At 41.2% G+C, this 20,865-nt stretch overlaps 1 protein-coding gene across 3 annotated transcripts in view; it reads left to right on the forward strand.

The window, feature by feature from the left end:
• The window catches only part of MAPRE2 (microtubule associated protein RP/EB family member 2), a 106,715-nt gene that overhangs the window by 19,878 nt on the left and 65,972 nt on the right, over positions 1 to 20,865 (forward strand). For all 3 annotated transcript variants that reach the window (XM_065668221.1, XM_065668222.1, XM_065668219.1), the window contains one exon: positions 8,312 to 8,373. Coding sequence is in view for 1 of the 3 variants with exons in the window: in XM_065668219.1 (XP_065524291.1) it covers positions 8,312 to 8,373 (62 nt within the window). In the remaining 2 variants the exon portion in view is untranslated. The remainder of the gene's footprint in view (positions 1 to 8,311; positions 8,374 to 20,865) is intronic.

Below are 20,865 nucleotides of genomic sequence, written 5' to 3' on the forward strand. Positions count from 1 at the left end.
GTAGATGAGGATACCTAAAGGATTGACTCAAAACATGGGATGCTAAATGGGATCTGCCTCTCAGCAGCTTGGAGAAGGCTTAAAACGTGCTCTTCCAGAGAGTTTCATGACCATCTGGCTGTGATTGTCACTGGGACAACTTGACCACTTTTCTCCACTGATTAAGTAATGTAAAAGATAAACATAGTTCTGTCAGCAGAGATTGGCACCCAGGGATGATTGTCACACTGTGGATCTATGGAAGAGGAATTCTTACATGCCACCTAGGAAAACTGGATGGTTGGGATTGATTAGGTGAAAATGAGTGAGGAAGACACTCAAGCTGTTTTGGCACCTGGAGCACATGTGGTAATCTGTGCAGGACAAATGAGGTGATGCTACACCCTTCAATGTATATTCAGTCATGTGAGCACCTTATCTAATCAGAGGCTCACACATATAGTTTGTGGACATCTCCACAAACTATGGCTTTACAGCCTTCACAGGTTTGTATATCTGTAACAGCAAGTCATCCATTCTGCTCACAAGAGAGGAGTTCAAGAATTCTATCATCTGCTTTACCAGTATTGTAAAGAGAAAAATTTTGGGGTTTAGGTTTGTATGTTAGGATATTGTGTATTATAAATATATTTATATATTATACATTTAGATTCTTAAGAGCTGAAATAAAAATCAAGACACAAGACTTCAGCTGTTTTTGCTATTGCTACAGATATTGGAATCTATCTTTCCATCCTTGAATTAGTCCCATTTTCCTGTTCAGGAACTTGAGCACAGAAAGTCATGCCAGACTGCTGAGATGGCAGTCCAATAACCTAACATTTCTTTCATGGGTAAGGCAATCAGGCAATGAGCAACCTGCAGTGATGATACTTTGCAATGGAATCATTGGATGAAAGAGATTATCTTGTCCAACTCCTGTTCAAAGCCATCCCAAACAGATCAAGTTGCTAGGGAACTTGTTGAGCTCTGAGTATCTCAAAGACATTCAGATTTTCCAGCCTCGCTGGACCCAATGTTCAACAACCCTTGTGATGAAAACACTTTTCCTAACACGTAATCAGGATTTGTCCTGTTGAAACTTGCCTGTTGCCTCTTACAGTGTCAGTGTGTACCTTTGAGAAGATCCTGGCTGCATCTTCTCTACACCCTCCCCTTAGGTGGCTGTGGGCTGCAATGATACATCCCCCCTCACCCTAACCCTTCTCTTCTTCAGGCTGGACAAGCCAAACTCAGCCTCTCCTGCATCATGTGCTCCAGCTCCTTAACTATCTTGGTACAGTAGACTGGACTCCAGTATGTTTATCACTGATTTGTGGCTCCTCAGTACATATGTACTTCGCTTTTGCAAGCCCTGAATACAGGGGTATAATTACTGCCCTAAATCTTCAAACCCAGACCAGTGTAGGGTTCTCCTTCTGTACACAAGGCCGTACAGCTGCGTGTTTTAATTTGTTTGTTCACCGAAATTCCTAGGTCTTTTTTCCTCCTCCAAAGTTGGTCGCCAGCTGATCAGCACCCATCAAGGTCATTCCCTCCCAGGGCCAAGAACTTGCATACTTGCTTTCCAGGCCTGTCCTTTCCTCTTTCCTGATTGGAAATAAGTGTATATAGTGAATGTTGCACTGTTTTAGAGGGTATTTTTACTTTATAGAGAAAGCTACTGAATTCTCTAACTTAAAGACCACTGGTTCATAATCTGGACAACTTGCAGGTATGGTCGTGTGCTTGTAGTAGAGCAGTATGTTAGAACAAAGGGTTGGTAGGAGCGTTTATCCCCCTCTATGTGGCCACCTGATTGATTTTTGCTGAATATTCTCATGTGTTTAATTTTTCTCCACTCACTGTAAAGAGAGATCCAAAACTAATCCCACAGTAGAGGGGGCCCATATAATCTCAGGCACCCTAACTGGGCTGCCTGCATTTCTCTCGGGCATATCTAGAAGTGTATGGATTACATCGAAGGGTGCCATTTAAATAGCAGTTACACCTTGACTTAAAGCCCTTAAGCCAACTTGTTCTTCTAAATGTTTTCCTGGTCCCAAAGCTGGTACTTTTTGTATCCCTGAAGCAGTTCTGAGAGTCTTGCAGTTTGCTGTAGCTGCCTGGATAACACTTCTGTGGAAGTGTTGTGGTTTATCTTTGGTCACTTCCTATCATACTTGCTCAGCGGGCTTGTTTTCAAAGAATTCAACATATTATGCTATTGGGATTCCATATGTTAAACTTCAGGGTTTCTTTTTGTCTTAAAAAAGCATCAGAAAATGTCTTGGGTCAAAACACAGTCACAGGTTTGGGGGGGGTTTGACCTCTGGATATATACTTTAACACTTTTTCCTTGACCTTTCTTTTTACTGTAAGTTGCTGGTTAGCCTATAAAAATTCAGCTACAAATGAGGCTTAAAGCTGGGCACAGGAAGTGATAAATATACTGAAAACTGGTGGTGGGTTGACCGGGACTGAAGCAGTTGCTGCCAGCTGTCATCCACGTCTCTTAGTCCTTCTATGTTGAACAGGGAAAAGCTAGTGTGCGTTCTGCCATAGCTCTGTACCCACTAGTTTCCAGACCATACCTTGTGCCCCCTGGCACTAGTCTCTAGATCACATCTGAGGAGCTTGTGTCTGCTTTTAAGGCTTAATATTCCAGCCCACTCAGTGGGGTTTTCCTCTGTACTTGTTTCTGGCCAGCAATACCAGCCAGTGAGATCCCGCTCTCCCAGTTGTGCCAACCCAACTGTTAATGGGGCCATGCTGTGTACTGAGACAGGGAGTTGTCCCAGATTTATTTTTATTTCTTTAATCTGAAGAAAAAGGAAAACAAAGAACTTTGACATTAGATCCCTTTCTGCATCTGCTTCAGGGAGAATTGGATTCAGAGTTGATCCAGCAAAACAAAGAGGAGCTCAGAGATATAAATAAGGAATAAGCAGTTAAGACTGGAATGCCTTAGAGCAATATTATTGCCAAATTCTTCATAATGTGAAACCTTAGTCAGTGCTGGCTTTTCCTGCCTCACTATAAAACATATGCATCACCACAACCTAACTTTGTTTATTAAAAAGGAAGTATTAAAAATAAACATGTCAAGTGATTCTAGTGCATGAAACAAAGCAGAAACCTGATCAAGCCTAATTACTCTTAAACCAAGTGCATTATAAGATGGTATAATACCTATGAGAAATCAAAATGCATAGTACAGAAGTGCATCAGTAGTAAACTGCAGTCCAGTGTGCAAACCAGAGAGGTGCCTAGCAGAATTGGTGATTGGGTTGGATGCAGAAGCCAACAGACATAGGCACTGACTGAGCAAGTAGAACACATGTTTAGTTAGTGTGATAGAAATTGAAATGCAGGCATCAGTGACTCTGAACCAAACTTTAAAGAAAATGATGCCTTCGATAATTGAAGGAAAATTATTTCTTTGCTCCTTTTTGAGAAAACAAACTTTTTTGATTGAAATAGAGCAAAGAAATGTGACAGCCTGCTGCTAAACATGAAGAATGGTAATACACATTCTCATCTGTTTGTCCTGTTAGGTCTGCCATCTTATGCTTGATATACTGGTTTGGTATTGCTTGTGATGCTGAAAAATAGTTTGCCAAATCTGTGTCACTAGCTAGAATCATATGAACTGAGCTCTGCTACACCCTTTTCAAGCTGGAAGATAATTACTGCATCTCAAAATTACTGGGCAGGAAAACAGGGAAGGTATTTGTTATTAGGAGGAGGGCAGATAGGCTGCTGAAAAAAGGTTTTAAGTGTCACACTGCAAGTTGGCTGGAGCTTTGAACCCCGCATTGTGCTCAAAGCACTTGGATCTTGGAAACGCCAATTTACAAATGGTGGAGGAGGGAGAGGAGAGGACAACAGAATTTGGTCACTGCTTTATAGGGAGAAAAATCGAGTTGCTTCCCAAGCAGCGTAGAAGCAGTCTTGGAAAGGGATGCATATTCTTTCCTACTAAGCAGGACATGCTTGGATTTACTTTATATGTAAATGACCAAAAAAAGATTGGTTGCTTTGTAAATGAGAGGGAGGGAACAGTTTTATAAAGAAGTCTCTAGGACCTTTTTCATGCCAACAGATGACTTGGAATCAGAGCACTGGCAGAGAAGCAGAACTGGGACAAAGCTGTGTTGGAAATGGCAAGAGCGAAACAGGTGGGAAACTGTTGTGTGCTCTGTATCAGCATATTGAGTCTTCCGGGACTGCCTTGCTTGTGAAGCACTCCAGGTCAAACTAGGTTTCTCATGCTTTGGAGCTGGAGATAGGGCTAAACTCAGCTGTCACTTGATTTCTTTGCTTTGTGTTTTGTCTTTCTGCCTTCCACATTCTACTGCAGAGCATAGTCCTGAATAGGCGCAGAGGACTTACTCTGGAACAGTGAGACAACATAGGGCTGGGCTGTTAGTTAACAGTAAGTTGAGAAATCTGCCAAACTCTGAAGCGTATGGGGGTTTGTGTTTTGGTTTTTGTGATTCATGCCCAGCTCATAAAAACAGCAGTTCTTTCCTTTGACGCTGGAAGCCGTAAAATTAACCTTTCACTTTACCTTTTCAACAGGAAAGCATCATGTAAATAGTGATATACACTGTTTTCTGGTTTATGCTGAGTTTGTCCATTTCTGTCATTTGTCAAGCAATTCTCCACTCAGTAAATACTTGGATAGCAGCCACAAGGGGGTTGCTTGAATTCCTTGAGTTGCTAAAAATAAGCAGGTTTTGAAGCTGTTGTCTGTAACCACTGAGGATATTTAAGGAAATAATAGGTGACTGTCAGCCTATATTGCAAATAATTTTAATGCAACATCATATTCTCAGTCCTCAAGGGGGAGGGGGGGTGGGTAGGAAAAAAGATCTTTCCAGTGTGGAGGAAAGCATCCTGAGACAGAGTAGCAGAAGGCAGCTCTGTTTCCACATAGGAAATACAGTTCCTGGAGACAAAGCTTTGAAAACACATCATCAAATGTACTAAAGGCATTTGATTTAAACCATGTTAATAACCTTCCATCCGAACTTTTCCTCCTTGATCATTCAAGCTAACAGCTATAGGTATTACTTTTCATAGTATGACTGTATGTAGTGCTTCTAGATGCTGTTGTACCTTGCTTTCTTCAGATTGCTTCTGCTATACTGTCCTTTTTTCACTTAGTTGCTTTACTTTCAGCTTGTTTTCTCACATCCCTTTTGCCCAATCCTTGTTTTGTTTGTGGGAGTGTTTTATTGGCTAGTATTCATTCAAAATTGAATTAATATTTTTACAGCATCTCAAGGGATATTGTCACAGAAGCTCCTCTGTGTCAGTGTGTGTGAATGGATTCAACAGGTAATTAAGTTTGTGGATGTAGCAATAGCTACCAGAAAATAAGTTTATGGGGAGGGAAAGTATGCTCAAAGAGAGTAGGTGAAAACCTCCTGAGGCCAGATATGCCCTGAAGAGCACTAGTCCTGTTGAATCCACTCAACATCCCAAGAACCCATAAACTGAACAGCAAGAGTCTGCCAAACCTGTCCAAGGCCTCCGCCAGTACATGCTAGCATCAACAGCAAGTTGTGTAACTCTACTACCCCTGAGAAAGTGGCAAACAGGCTACAGGGCTGTATATACATTATGAAACCCCTGAGGGACCTTCTGATTGCTTACCTGAAGGCCAGTGGTCACCAGTCCAACCCCCTGGCTGGGCTTGGCCTCCTGGCTATCACTAGAGCAGGATAACATGAGGGGTTGTGGGACTGGGAGAACTGGATACACTCTGTGAATAGTCATTGGCTATTAATAAAACCTGCTCAATTCTGTTAATAGCTTAACTAAAACATTCTAATAAACATTGGTTTGATTCCCCCAGTGAAATTCCACCATCAGGGAAACAGATATTATAATACAGGGAAATTGCAGCTATGCCTAACTTTAAAACATTACTCAAATCATAGTTTCTGTCCTGAAAAAATGTATAATCCCATTTTCTTATCCATTTCATTACATGGGATTTTCTGGGATTCCTCTTTCAACTGTTCTTAAAGATGTATGTTTTTTTCCCTGTGTTGTGAGGTCTTTTCTATTTTCCTGATTCTCTAGATCTTCATCCTCTTGTTTTTTACCCCTTGACTTTTTTGCTATGTTTTCCAGTGTGGTACAAGCAGTTTCTTTAGATGTCTTGGTAGGTGACTCTTGAGGAGATGGGAAACTCTTTTACAGTCAGTGCAGCTTCTTTGTATTGGGCAGTTTTGAGGAACTGAATTGTGCTTGCTGGTTTATGTAGAGCAGTTATGTGATGCCAGCTGAGAGCTGTGTATGGCCTGGAATGTAGTGGGAGGAAACATGGCATCCTTTTCTCTTGATTGTTTTCACTGCACACCTTTATCCCTCCACCCTTCCAAAGAAGACTCCAGCTCCCCATTATTACCTTCTTCACACCCACTGACTAGGACCTCTACTGCATTCCTTTGTCCACCTAAATTAAATTCCACCCTAATGAGCCCATGTTTCCTACCACTCCCTTGCCTGGGTGCTGCTGGGGCATCTCAAGCCAGAAGTACAGGTCCAGGTGCTGGCATGGCTTATGGAGCAGGTGGAGTCCTGGCAGCCCTGCGGCACACAACAGCAAGTGCCAATTATCTCATCTGGCCATAATCATTGCACTGTAGCTCAGGTAAGTACCTATATGCAGGCACAAAGTCAGGAGCTGTTGCTGAGGTGTTTGGTTTGGTCAGACCTCTTCGGTTTGACCAGTACAAGTATCATCAGTTTCCAAGATTTAGGAACCTCTGCTATGGAGACCTCTTTTATTTTTCCTGGGAGACTATATGAATGAAGTTCAGTATGGCTGCTTCTCATCAGAAGTTGTTGACCAGAACTTCTAACCATAATCTTAAGAGCATCCCAACCTTACAAGTTACTGCACTAGTACTGTTATTTCCCAGCATAGTTCAGGGGGGTCTACTTGAGCAAAAGCCAACATAATGTGATGGATTTGCTGTTCCTTTGCCAGTGGACGCCTGAGGTTTGTCAGCTGTGCTGGGATCACTTTCCACATTAAACAAATGGAGGAAGGATAAAAAAAAAGTAAAGGAAAGCTTAAGAGGCTCGAAGAGATTCAAAGAAATGGAACAATAACATGTTTAATAGCTAATTCCCATTCTGGTTTGGCTTTAAGGTAGCTTCAGCCTTCCAGTCTGCTAGCAGCCTTCCTAAGTTCTCTGCCAGGATGAGTCACAGCTCCTGGAGCTGGGATCCAGTCCTTCAGACAAGCCATCTTTAGAGGTCTGTTTACCTTTCCCAGATGATAATGAATTGGAGTGAGAATTGCTTGATGTTTCCCTCCTCTTAAAACAGGGCTTTTGATGAATATAAATTCACCTGTGAGAGCTTCTCACATCCCTCAGTGCTGATACAATCTGAGTAACCCTAGGATCCCATTTGGTGTAGTTTCATGTTGTTGCGCAGATAGGTGCCTTTGGAATACCCCTCCCTGCTGGGCTGTCTCAACTAGTTGGCTAGGAATGCAAAACAAGCAATAACCAGAGCCCTGGTCTGACTGTAAACCATTATTTACCTGGTAGGAATGAGATTTTCTGCTGACTGAGAAGGTGAATTAAGAAACTTACCTGTGTAACCCTAGTATGTAATTCATGGCACAAATTGAAACCCATGTATGGTTGCTCTTGCTTATGTTTCTGTAGCCTGTAATATAGCACTTGAGGGAACGGATGTGAGGACAAATCTAGCAATTGTAGGAGACTGCTTCTAGGAACACAGAAGGGAATGGACCTTAACTTGGCTGCTACAAGTGGGCAGCATCATGACTTCGTTGCTAAGTGAGCCACTTCAAAGGATTGCCAGTGTGTTTTGTGTTGTATTGGCAAAGACACAGGCTTTCCTGGATGTCAGCTCATGTGTTTCTCAATGGTAGATTTTTTTCCTCTGAAAAGCTGTTCAGGCAAGTACTACAAGGCCCCAGTTGCATGACACGATGGTCATAACTGATTGCCTGTACTCAGAGGAAGCCTGGTCAGATGGAGAAACAGCAATGTGCCTGGCAATTATGAATAAAATCTGAATGTAGCACTGCATAAGGGAGCTCATAGATTTGCCACTATATGAGGGGGACATCTGATTGTTGTGCAGATGTTAGACACTGAACCATTGTGAACACAGCTGAATTAGGGTATTGTAACGTAGGACTTCTCCTCTTGCTTTATTTTTAGCATACAGCTATTGCATCACTGCCCAGCCGATATGGACAAAGACCATTCAGTGAGTCTTTTCTTCCTGTTTGCTTGTTGAACTAAAGGTTTTCATGTTTTCTTTCCAGTACCAAATTGCTGCAAGGAATAGTTCAAGCCGGCAACCAGGGAAAGTGTTTGGATGCTCAAAGTAAGTATGCTCATGTGTTTCTATGTGTTTGTCACAGTGCTAGTAACTGAGAAAGTAACCAAGAATTTGTGCTTGTTATCTGGAAGGCAGTAGCTAGATGCATTTGGTATCAATAAGAAGCGATGTTCCTTTGCAATATCCTTGACTGCATAATTAATATTAAAGTCATGAGGAATTATTCATGAAACAAATCATGAAAAGTGAACTAGGTGCAACAGACTTTTTGGAAATAATTTGGAGTTTTGACTGGAATAGGAAGAAAATGCTGGCAGTAAAAGCCAAACAGGTAGAAGACACACTGAAGGTGGATGATGAAGCTAACTTCCATTTTGGAGCTTTGAGAAATACTGTTCTTAATGTTTTGTTAAATGTTAGCTCTTCTGCACATTATTAGTGCTGCCTTCATAATGTTAAGAGGTGAAAAAGCAAACTACATGAAATGCCACTGTAGAGAATTAGTACTTAAAGCCAGATAGAATTTGTAAAGTGCTGTCCCTTTTTTAATCCTCAACTGTGGGCGTTTAAATCACATCCCACCAAAGCTGGATGTTAAACTACCCTGCCTCCAGCTTGGTATCTGTGAAATCTGCTCAGGGAGTGAGTCACCTGCGAGGCGTGTGGAGATCAGTGCTACCAGGAGAGGGGAGGCCCACAAGGTGGCAATGTTTAGAAAGCCTTCGCCAAGGATGCGCTGGAACAGCCCTGTGCTTCCTGCAGTTTCTATCCCTTGCTGCCCTTGAATCATTGCTGCTCCATCAGTGCTATTAAACAAGAAATCTTCACTGTTGCCAAAATGGAGCATAAAATTCCCAGTAATAAACCTCCTATTTGAACATATTCAGTATGGACAGTGCTTGTCATTACTGTGCTGGGTACTGTGTGTGCCTCTTGCCTTAGCAAGGAGAGTGCTGCAGCATCAGTGGTTTGCAAAACAGTGTGGGGTGCTTTTATCCATAGCTAGTGCTGAAAACTACGTCTAGTGCTTAAAATATGTGCAGCACTGAAGTGATGAACTTCTGTTTTTAAACATGCCATGGCATTTCTGCTAATGCTTGAAAATCTGTTATAGTGTCTAAATGCTAACTTTGGATGTAGGAGCATCTGGGTTTGCTGCGTTATTTTGTAGTTAAAAGTAAAAAGGGTTGTCTGTGCTATTTTAAAGGCTTGTTTCACAGTGAAACTCAGGGGTTTGCTCCAAGTTATTTAATGCCCTGGGGGAAAAAAGGGGGAGAGAAGAGGAAACCCACCTAAATATGTTTGCAGAAAGATTTCTCTAGACATGTGATAGGCATGAGAAATTATTCAGGGTAGGTTCCATGGGAAATGCAAGAATTGCGTGTGTTCACTGGCACAGACAGAGGTAAGAAGAGACTGACACTGGGAGGGGGAGAGATAAGTGAGGAGTCAGAGTTCAGACTCATCAGGTTGCAAGAGATGACTTTCTTTCACAGCAATTAGAAGATAGGCAAGGCACAAGTGTACCTGGAGATTCTCAGAACAGTCTATAATTTAGAGCTGAAAGAGGCTTGTATGCCTCAAGGATGAAGCAACAGCTCTAGACTACAGGAGGCATCTAAGTGCAAGAACCAGGAAAATGTAAGGTCTTCCCTCCATGGACACACTCTTTCCTATGAAGGTTTGCAGACGGAAGTGCAGCAGGACAGTGCCCTGTGCCAAGCCACTGTGGGTTTCAACTACCGCTTTCTACTCTTGCACAGAGTAGTTGTCACTGCTTGAAGTCAAGCTTTGTCACTGTGGTTATACTGGCATTGTCATGAGTACTTTGAAACAACAGGAAATCTAAAGAAAACTGTGAGCATTGAGATAGTGCACAGCCACAAAATGGACATTTACAAAACCAGACTGCATCCTACCTGTCTAATAGAAACTTATCTGACATGTGCAGATTTCCTGCAACGAGCAACCCTCTCTGTGAGGCAACAGCTTTCCAGTGTATTCCCTGTGGATTGCTGCTTACTGTGTAGCTTTTCCTCTCCAAATTCCTTAGTCCTCATGGCCTATTATATGTCAAAATAAAGATCTAGTTATCAGCCTTCTAATACCAGAGATTCATTATATTGCTGGAGAATTAGCTAAACTATTACAATTGCAGAAGTCAGATCCATGTAGCATGCTATTATATACTAGTCTTCGCTTGGGAAACCTTCCAGTTGGTTTCAATGTCTCTGAGCCTGTCAAATGTGTGTATTTTTTCATGGAGTTGTTACATGGAAAACAGCATGCGGAAAGGATGTTGAAGCATCCAAGGAATCTTGGAGTTCTCACATCAGGTGCCCTCATGTGTGAGATGCAGATAAAGAGGGTTTTGGCAGTTACAATTCCTTGTTTGATGTATTACCACTAAAATAATTGCAATACACCCTAACATTAGAAAGCAAGTCTGGTTTCCAGTGGGACATTAGCTCAGGAATCACCTGTTACACTTCAATAACTTTGAGATAGGGGAAGAGAAAGAAAACATATTAAAAATGTGCATATACTTGTATATGCACATGTATATAAAGTATGCTCGTGTGATGAATGACTAATTAATGAAGTATTCTGGGGAGATTGAACAAAAAAGCTTATAATAAGTTTTCCTCTTCCCTGCACATAAATAAATGTTCTCTGGTCATTCATGATAAAGATGCATATAGTTACTTAAACCAGGCAGACTAAAGAAGTGTTTCCTCTCGCTTCTTTTCCCTACCCCTTAGCACCAGCACTGGTGCAGGACAAAATACTCCCTCTAGATAAGGGCACTTTGTTTCCTACTCACTTCCCCAGTGCTTGTTTCTCCAGACTGGTCCCCGTAATGTCCGTCAAAGACCACCTGACATCTAAGGGGTGTTTTGTACCTTCATCCAAAAGACTGGAGGAACATGAAATAGGCGAACTTCTGGCCTGAGTGGAGTGCTTCAAAAACATTTTTATTCTGTGGAATCATCACGAGGTCCTCCAAAATGTAGTGGAGGACATCTGTTTAGGAGTCAGTCCTGCACAGGACACAGCTGCTTTATAGCTGGTTTTGATCCAGCACGAGATCTAAATCCTGAACCTAAGAGAGCAAAGTTAACCAAAGTGGAATGTTTGTTTGTGGCTGCGTGCTCACCAGCCCTGTTCCCTTCTTAACTGGTGAACTGAGTAGCTTGGACAGCCTTTTATGGTGCTCTCTGAAAATATTCAGACCTTTGGGGTGATATTTATTTTTTCAGTGCCCAATACCAAAAGTTATCCCACAGGAGCTCGTCAAGGCAGTTGATTCATCAGGAGCATAACTTTGCTTTTCAAAAAGATAATGTGTGGTTTTCTTTAGTTAATAATGAGATACTTTCCAACACAGAAGCTGTCAACAGCACTGACATACATTCACACTTACAAAAACACATAGCCCTGTGGTTGGGGTTTTTATCAAATAGAAACCTCATTTTCTGCTACAATGAGGAAAAGACACTGTTTTCATGCCACTAATACCTTTTGTGCTCTAAATGTGAGAAGCCCTTTTTTTATACACAAGACGACTGTTCAGAGGTTACAGAATGGTGTTATTTTATGCCATGACTGTTGAACCCATGACAATATGCAATAACATAAAAATAGAATGATACCCTTGTTTCTAGCTGTCTTTTGTTGCCTTCTGCCTTTTGCCTATCAATGGTGCTTCATTTAAATGTCAGAGAATGTTTATTAAAGGATGATTCAAGTCATGATTTGAGTTTTGCTCCAGCAGCCAAAACCAACTGTTTTTTTCTTAAGGACCTTAAAAATATTAAACCTCGCCAGATACATCAAGTATTTGTAGTACATCCAGATGCTATAAAAATAACTGTGCCATTTTTCAAAGCAGTTTCTACATTTTATACATGCAATCTTGTAAAAGTGAGCAGGACCTACCCCGATTCTATGTATTCATCCTGAGTTTGTTGTCAGGTTGGATGTGATAGGAAAACAGAGGGCTTTTTTTTCTGCTAGTCTGTCTTGTCTGTCTGTAATAATGACTGTGATCACTCGCTGATCACTTCAGTGTACAGAAGGTGCTAACAGCAAAGTGGTAAGTAGCCCTAGGTTTCATCTAGGGAAGGAAAGACAGAGGCAGGAGAGATGGAGAAGGGAAGGCAGGTGGAGGAGTGTCAAAAGAAGACGTGAAGAGAAAGTTGAGCTGGCACATTGATGACCCGCAAGTGCTGCTGAAGAATATGACAGAGACCTCAGCTGAAATCAAAATGCTGTTGCAGATAAGGTGGGAGACATGTGGAGCTCTGAGTTCCATGGTTGTGTTCTCATTGGCACTTTCTGTATAAAGTACACTTGCCCCTGTCCTGTGGTGTGGTAGGCACTGCAGAGCTTACCTGGCCTCCTCTCCAATTCTGCTGCTAAAGTCTGTACCTGCACATTGTGTGTTGTGATGCGCAGCTGTGGTGCTCAGGGCATCCAGCAGCAGAGTAAAATCCAGGGGGTGGACTGATTCCCAGAAACCCACTGTGCCTGCTAAGAGCCCAAGAGCAAATAAGGGGTTGAAAGAGCTCATTCAAATATTGCACTTTATTTTGAGGAGAGGAGTTTGGCTGGGTTTCTTGAGGCTTTTATTCTGGGTTTATTGGTTTAGGGTTTTTATCCTTAACCCAAATATTGACATTTTCCAATATTTTTTTGCAATCACTGGGGCTGGAAACTTCCGTTTTCATTAGCTGACTACTGGGATTCTTGCATAGTTAAGCTGCTGCATGATCTGCAGCTTCCAGAAAATCCTACATACTGAGTCACAGTAAAGTGTGAGTCGCTGGCAATGCACAGCACGCTACTGAGGTCAGGTGGCAGCAATGCACACTTAATTTTATAAGTTGTCGTTACAGTAGAAATGTTGCCTATAATAATGGCTTCTTCAGCCTTCTTAGAGACTTGTTTAGCCTTAAGGAGATTGTGGGAAGGCCACTGTTGTGTATACCGCTGTTGCATTACAATAGGTGGTAGTAAAATTAGAGGTTTTCGGTGTCTTGGGACCTAGTAATTTGTTGTCCTTGATATGTTTCCCCTGTTGTTAATTTAGGGCTTGCACTCAAGCCCAAATGTTGTAATCACGTGTGCAGTCTTGCATGTTTGTTCCTACCTAAGCCTGGAGCAGGCACAGAAGCAGGTATGTGGTGGGAGGCACTTACACATGGGCAAAGCTGATGGCAGCTGGCTTGAGCCTTAAAAGTCTCAGCTGGAGATCTGCAACCAAAGTGTGCGTAGCTGCAGGCCCAGTTAATGAATCTTCTCTGAGTGATTAGATAGGCCAGACACATGTCCTGGCTACCATGTGGTGTGGGGGGTGACAGTTTTACTTTTCTGCGACTACCTGCTCCTCATAGAAGGAAGCTGGCAGTGCCCCCACATTTAGGTTTATGCAGTGACTTCCATGAGAGCTTCATCCTCTTACAAGAGGCCTGGATTTGGCTCACCACTAATGACCTGAGCAGGCTGTACGGGATAAACACCTCCTGAACAACAGTATAGGAAACACCCTTACATTATATTACAGGTTTTAAAAAGAATAGCTAGTTCTTGTCTTGTGTCTGTGTAAAAGAACCATATTGACTGTGCTCATGTGTTTTCGGACTTGGTCTGATTTCATAGCTGGGATCTTTTTTGTCTAATATAAGAGGCTTCGTGTAATCACTCTTTTACAGCTTATGTTTGACAAGTGGGTCATTGGTTGATGGAAGCAAGTAAATCCAGCTGTTTATCTTTCCAGTAAGATCATGCGCTTTGCTTGCTCTTATCTGCTCAGAATGGAGGCATGTACATTTTTAATGCCCCCCCCCCCCATTTTAGTGCAGGGGTGTGAGTTTTATATTACATTTTTGTAATGTAATGAATTTAAATAAAGTCATGCTAGTACTTCAGCTGGTATCACATTGGATCCACAGATTTATGGAAGCAGTTGTGGTATTATTAATTTAATTACTAGGTGTGATGTTTAAAAGGTTGGTAATTTCACTTTATAAGGAAAACTTACTGTTGTACAGTGCTTGCAAGTTTTCTTGCTTCCTCATTTCTCCTTCCCAAGTTGCTGTCGTGTTGCTGTTAGGAGATGAGCTCTCCATTAAGGCAGTCCAACTGTAGCTTTCTCCCAGCTAGCCTTGCCACTTAATGCCTAGGCAAGGACATTTTCTGGCTAATTTGAAATTTCAGGATTTCAGAAAGTGTTTGTAAGCTTTCTGTAAGTGCTAGTATTTAAACAAAGCACTTGCAGCACCAGATCAATAAATGGCTCAAAGTATTCATGGAAGCTTGGTCTGATAGGATAAATTCCAAAGGTCCTCTTAGGGAATGCCTGTCAATGAGAAGTTTCTTGACACAATTTGCAAGTATTTCTTTTATTCAGAGCACTAATATAAGTGTAACATGGTTAAAGCTATCTGAAAATCATTTTTCCTTTTTATCTGAAGGCTATTTTATTAATACTTAGGATAAATATGAAGATTATAATGAACATTGATTTATAAAAAGTCAGTTTTCCCTCAATAATTGAGGAAACAGAGCCCTTAAGATTAGTGAGAGTACTGTGTAAAGTAGCAATTCAATTGTGCTTAAGAGCAGTTTTTTGCCCCCAAACACTCTAGCATTTGTAAATAGCAAATATTACTTACAAGGGTGTTACAGGTCTAAACAATTAACAGCAAGTTGAAAAGCATATGTGTAAGAAATTATCAGAAAGTACTTCACGTGCTTCAGAGAGGGCTTCACATGCTTGCATTTGGCCTGTAAGGAGCCTGAAATAACTAAGAGCAAGTCTATCTGAATGGTAAGACAAATCTTTGTTAAAAAATTGAGTAACACATATATTTGTTCTAGCCCAAAGAAGAAGTGCTCCTTGATTTCTCTGTGAACTAGTGATCACAACCAAATAAATCCTTGCAGCCCAGTTCTGCGGAGGTGCCTGAGGGATTCCTGCTCTTTAGTATGGTAATGGAAGCCATCAATGTGTCACACAAGGTGTGCGAATGCTGGGTGTTAGACAGCCCTTAAATACAGGTATCCCTTTTGGGGATGGCTGCGTGTGAATGTGCATGCACCTTAGCAGGCAACTACTTGTACTACTGCCTGCTAGTATGTTCCTCTCAGCCTGGATCAAATGAGGTGCAATTAGCTAATGACAGTATGTTAGCTGGACAATAGGTATGCTGGAGACTTTGATGGAAGGAAGGAAGCTGATCTGACCCAGGTTCTCTGCAGGTGGCTGATGAAGGAAAGTGGAAATGGCCCAGACCTACGAAGGATTATGCTTGACAAAGGAAGGGTGGGACAGAAGGGAGAAAAAACAATGGGGAAACCTCAGGTGTGCAAGCGATTTTGAGATAAAAGGGAGGAGGTGCTCATCTAGTTGTAGCAATGGAAAAAAGGGGTAGGATTTTTTTGGCTAGAGAGATGGAAAATACTGTATAGCTCAGAAAGCTAAACCATGGAAGACAAGATGGGGACCCACCAAAGTGGTACTGAGGGTAAAGCTTGCACGGACTGATGACAGTGTTTCTAGGAAGCTGGTTGTAACAGCAGGGCTTGTTTCTGTGCTTGTAAAATGAGTAAATAACCCACATAAAAAGCAGTTACCAAGAGAAGGGGCAGGCAGCATACAGACAAAAAAGCACAGTATTTTCAGTGTAACTTCTTGGCATTCCCCAGTTTGATGGGCACGTGTGATATGTTTGCTTTGTAAGAGAATGATTTGTAGCACACTGTAGAGACCTGAGGAAAAGATGTAGCGTTTTGCATCAAGGCACCAGATTCTTGGGCCAGGGTTTGCGTTCGTGGAAACACACACTACGGAATGACTTTGCAGTGTGATTTTGATCCTGGTCAGACACGAATGTACTCTGTATTTCTTCCACATTAGCTAGAGTACAGAATAATGTTTATGTTGGCTTTTTGCTGGGTTTGGTAGGACAGACACTTAAAGGTTTTCTGGGGCGAAGTAATCTCTTCAAATTTGGATTTGTAATGATCCATCCCTTTCTGTCAGGTGGTTGAAGCATTTTTGATCCAGTAATAAATATCCAAAAACTTAACTGACCATCTGCTGGAACCACTACTCTCTTGTGCCAGCCTCCTCTCTTCCTTTTTAACAGTGGAAAGCATCTTGGACGGGTTGGTAAATGTTGACAAATGTTCCTTGTGATGGATTATAAACCCTGTGCAAGCTTCATGTGTGCAGTACCAGTAATGCTGATACCAGAAAAGGCGCAGTACTGCATGCTGAAAAGATCTTAGTCAATAATCATTCCAAAGCATTTAAACTTCTCCTCCTTGTTTTATATGCAGGAATCAGATAGTCATGTGGAGCATTAAATTGCTTGGATAACATGCACAAATAAAATGGCTATCAGCATCACAACGCTTGTTGTGCAAAAGAAACAGATCCCAAGAGTTATTAACTATTTTTGAATTCTTAGTATATAATATCAAGTCAAGTTTTCAGCAGAGTGATGTAACAAGTTATACTGGTAGTTATCATCTACCAGTAAAGGTATCCCTTTAGTGTAAGATACAGCCATATCGGATTTTCCTGTTGGAAACTTCTGCCCTTGGCAAAGGGTACTGCAAAGCTTCTCCTTTGTCCTTCCCCATGCCCCACTGTTGCCTTTATGAAATAGATCATTAGACTGAAATGTCTTCAAAAGATATCATTCTGCTGATATTTTTAGTATAAAACAGTAAGAAAGAACATCAGAGGAGTAGATTGTCTAATCCTACCCTACTCTGTCATCTTTCTGTATTTTTTTTCCAGACACCCTTTTTAGCCCCAGGGAAGCCAAAGGTTCTTCAGCAGCTGAAAGTATATAAAGAAATGCTAGACTTTTCACACACACACTTCAAAACCTTTCCTGCTTTTACCATTTATACACTTTTTTCTTTGGCTTTGTTTAGGGTATGAATGTCTGAAGCTCTGACTTTTTTCAACGGTAACAGCCATAAGCAGTTGAAAATCCCAAATCTCTCTTCTACAACACTAATCTTGCTTTCATTTAATTAGTCTATGGCTTTTCATGGTCTTTGTATCTAAACTCTGATAAAATAAGCCTAGAAAGCTAGTTAACACCTCAATGAAAATGAAAGTGGTGATGGTAAATCTAGAGCAACTCCAGCCAAATAATTACAGGTAAACACATGTGAGTGAGCAATAAATCAGCTTCCTGCCCCAATTGCTTTCAATTGGCATTAAAAGCAGAGTGAGACAGAGTGACTCCAAGCATTTATTGATCACAGCCTCCATTTACAGGTTTTCAAATGGAAGCAGCTCCCCAAGGTGTGCCTGAAACTCTGCAATTGCCCCGTGGATATCAATGATCACAAATGTGATGGACACTCAAGAATTCTAAGTTTTGGGTTGGTCTGGAGTTAATGGAAGTAAAAATTTCTCCTCTTTAGAACCATCCTTTACTGAGTGTTTCCTGCTCTCACTGGAGATTTTGTTATGTAGGAAGTGCTGGATTAAAAAGTTTTGGGTATTCGGTGTGAACTTAGGTTTTAGGTATGGAATCCTTTGATGTATACTGAAGAGTTCTTCTTTCTAAATTCTAGGAATTTGGGTGAGGCTTTTTTTATTTTAAAGCTGCTGGATTTAACTAAACCCTGAAAGGGCTGGATTTAATGAATGTCCATTAAACCTATGTATTAATTTTAATCTAACAAATAATATTTAAAGTGTATAACTGGTCTTAAAAGACCTCTTCTGTGCAAGGCTTCTGAAGTCCTGTTTCTGTGAACAAAAAGATCCTGGTTTTGTAGATAGTGTTTGAATCTTGAAATATTCCTCTGATTTCTATTTGATTTCTACAGTAACTATAAAAGGTAATTGCTGCCTTTTTAAAGAAAAATATCCACAGGCTTTGGCTGTTCAAGACCTCTTCCCTGTAGTGAGGAATTCACACACTAATGGCCAGATTGGATTTGTAGTTTATTAGGCTAAATTTTCAAGAGTGCTTAGCTGACAAAGACCCTGAGTCTTGTTTTGCTCTTCCTCACAGGCACAGAGCAACTCTTAAAATATTAAATGTAGCCTCTGAAATATAAATATGTCCATATATTTAAAAATAGACTTGAATTACCTCATAGGGATGTGGTCCACGCACATTGTGTAATTGGGACAGCCCTCTCTTTCTTTCTCTTTATCTGCCTCTCTCCAGGGAAAGCAAATAATCAAGATTTTGCTTAAAGTGGCAACACCATAATCCCCATGGGTGGGAAGCTCATTCTTTGTCTGCAGGATGTCTGGAGTGATAAGTAGCTGTTTTATTAAAACTCATGCGGTGCTTCTTTGTCCTGACAAAATTATCATTTGCTATTTGGTATGGTGTGTTTAAATGCAATGCACCCTGAAATTTAAGGCATAAAATGAAGCAATGGGATGGAGGTGGGAGAAGTTACTTAGTGCTGTGTAAGCAAAAAACCTCTATAAAGTTGTAACTTTGAATTTTCACTTGAAGTGGTTTTATGCCGCAGTGGGACCTTTCCTTTGGTCTGATTGATGCAGTATGTCAGTCAAATGGGAAATATGAGTTCTTTTGCATAACACAGGTCAGCTTGAAACTTCTCATATACCACATCATATCTGATACGTGTTCACTGTGTGAGTAACGCTGCTGCTAATTCCTTTATGAATGTTTCTTTGTAATATGTTATCGCAGGTTAGAACTCTGCACTAATTTAGGCTGGCACAAGCCAGTGCTCTCTAATAGACATGCAGTAGCAAATACCTCATTTGTACTTCACATAGATAACATGCAAATCTGGATCTCCTGAGTCTTTTGTTCTTAATTTGCTAAATGAAACTTTTATTCATGGCGTATGCTATCAAAAATTAGGCTGATTCCGATGCAGTCTAAGTGTGTCCATGGTTATATCCATCTTGCTGTATCTACTTATGCTAGGAATAACGTATGTCTGTACCTTAATGAACTGGGGCTTCCTTGAACAAGCAAGATGTGCCCAAGACTTAACATAGTAATTTCTTGTAGCTCTTCCCAAACTCTTTTTCTGATTTGCTCATTTTCAAATCTAGATACTGCTAGCCAAGTCCTTCAGGAAAAGCCTGTTTCTGCATGGGTTTCTGATAAATGTACTCTTGTGTGCTAGAAATAACTCTGATTTTGCTCTACAGAGTGTGAATTTGTTGCTTTGCAGAATTCTGTAAAACTTCACCCTGATAAAGGAAGACTATGAGAGCAGTTAAAGCAGAAAAGCAGGCTACATTGATCAGGACTCTTGCTTTACAAAAGCTATTGCTACCTTCTAGTTGTTTGCTTGCCTGAAATCCAGATTTCTTGTTCTCTTTCCCAGAGGAAAAACTGCAGTTGTGACAGGAGTGTTCATGAATCTCCTCTGAAAAGCAAAGTATCTGGGTCAAAATTATCCAGGCAGTGAGGAGTGTCTGCAGTCATTAACTGTATTTATACTTTAGCAATGTCACATACAAACCTCCCTAAAACTCTGGGTTTTTTTTAATCTTCTGACAAATATATCTCTACTGAGGCCATCACCTCTTGTTTTCAGAAGCTGTGCATTGGTCAACGCTTATCAGTGTTACAATTCTCATAATCTATTTCTACACTAACTGCCTCATAAAATTCTGGCTTAAGCATGCCTGAGGTTTTTTAACACTGCATTTTGGGATTTTAGGGGATTTCAATCTCAGGTGTTATAAATTGCACTGCACTGCACTTACTGCAGTAAGTGAAGCCTGGAGCAACAAGTAAGGAGAGAGGAACTGAAAATGGAAGCTCTGAGGAGGAAGGAGCAACCAGATTTTGAAGACTGATGTTTAGCCTGTTGCAGCGTTCATTAATGCTCACTCCATCCAGTTACCACAGCAGAAATCGAACTGGAATGCAAGTTCTGGGGAAGGATGGTACCTTTTTCATCATCAGCATGCCTGGGACTTGCTGTATACTCCAGGGAAAGTGTGGGATCACCTTGCAGCCAAAATCAGGTGGGAAATAGGGAACAGCAAGCTAATGTGTCATGGGAATGGGATGCCCTGAGGGGATGTGACATCTCCATCCTTGGAGATTGTCAAGGTTTTGCTAGTCTGTGATCGTGTCATCAAGCATGACCTGATCTCATGTTGGTGATGATCCTGCTCTAAGTGGGAGGTTGGACTGGATGACCTCTGTAGGTCATATCCAGCCTTTGCTTCTATGGTTCTCAGGGCTTGAAGATCTATTACATCAGGTTTAGTAATTCCACCCTTTGGCATTAATTGCTTTCCTGGCAGTTTGCTTTGCTTAGTCTGCATAATCACTTGTGAGTACTAGATTTCAGTGCTTTCAATAGGTGGGGCTTTTTTATCAACACCATGCTGACCTTTTCTTCCTCAAGCTACTTTTCTATTTGTATGCCTACTGCATGTAAAATCTATATAGACAGCACAGCTGCAGTCATCTAATAACAGCAACAAGTTCCTCTTTTTTCTCTGTGTTGCTGTATCTACTCCGAGACCTCTTTGCTCCTAAT

The sequence above is a fragment of the Lathamus discolor genome, chromosome 2 (assembly GCF_037157495.1).
Source record: "Lathamus discolor isolate bLatDis1 chromosome 2, bLatDis1.hap1, whole genome shotgun sequence".
In the NCBI taxonomy this organism is placed as follows: Eukaryota; Metazoa; Chordata; class Aves; order Psittaciformes; family Psittacidae; genus Lathamus; species Lathamus discolor.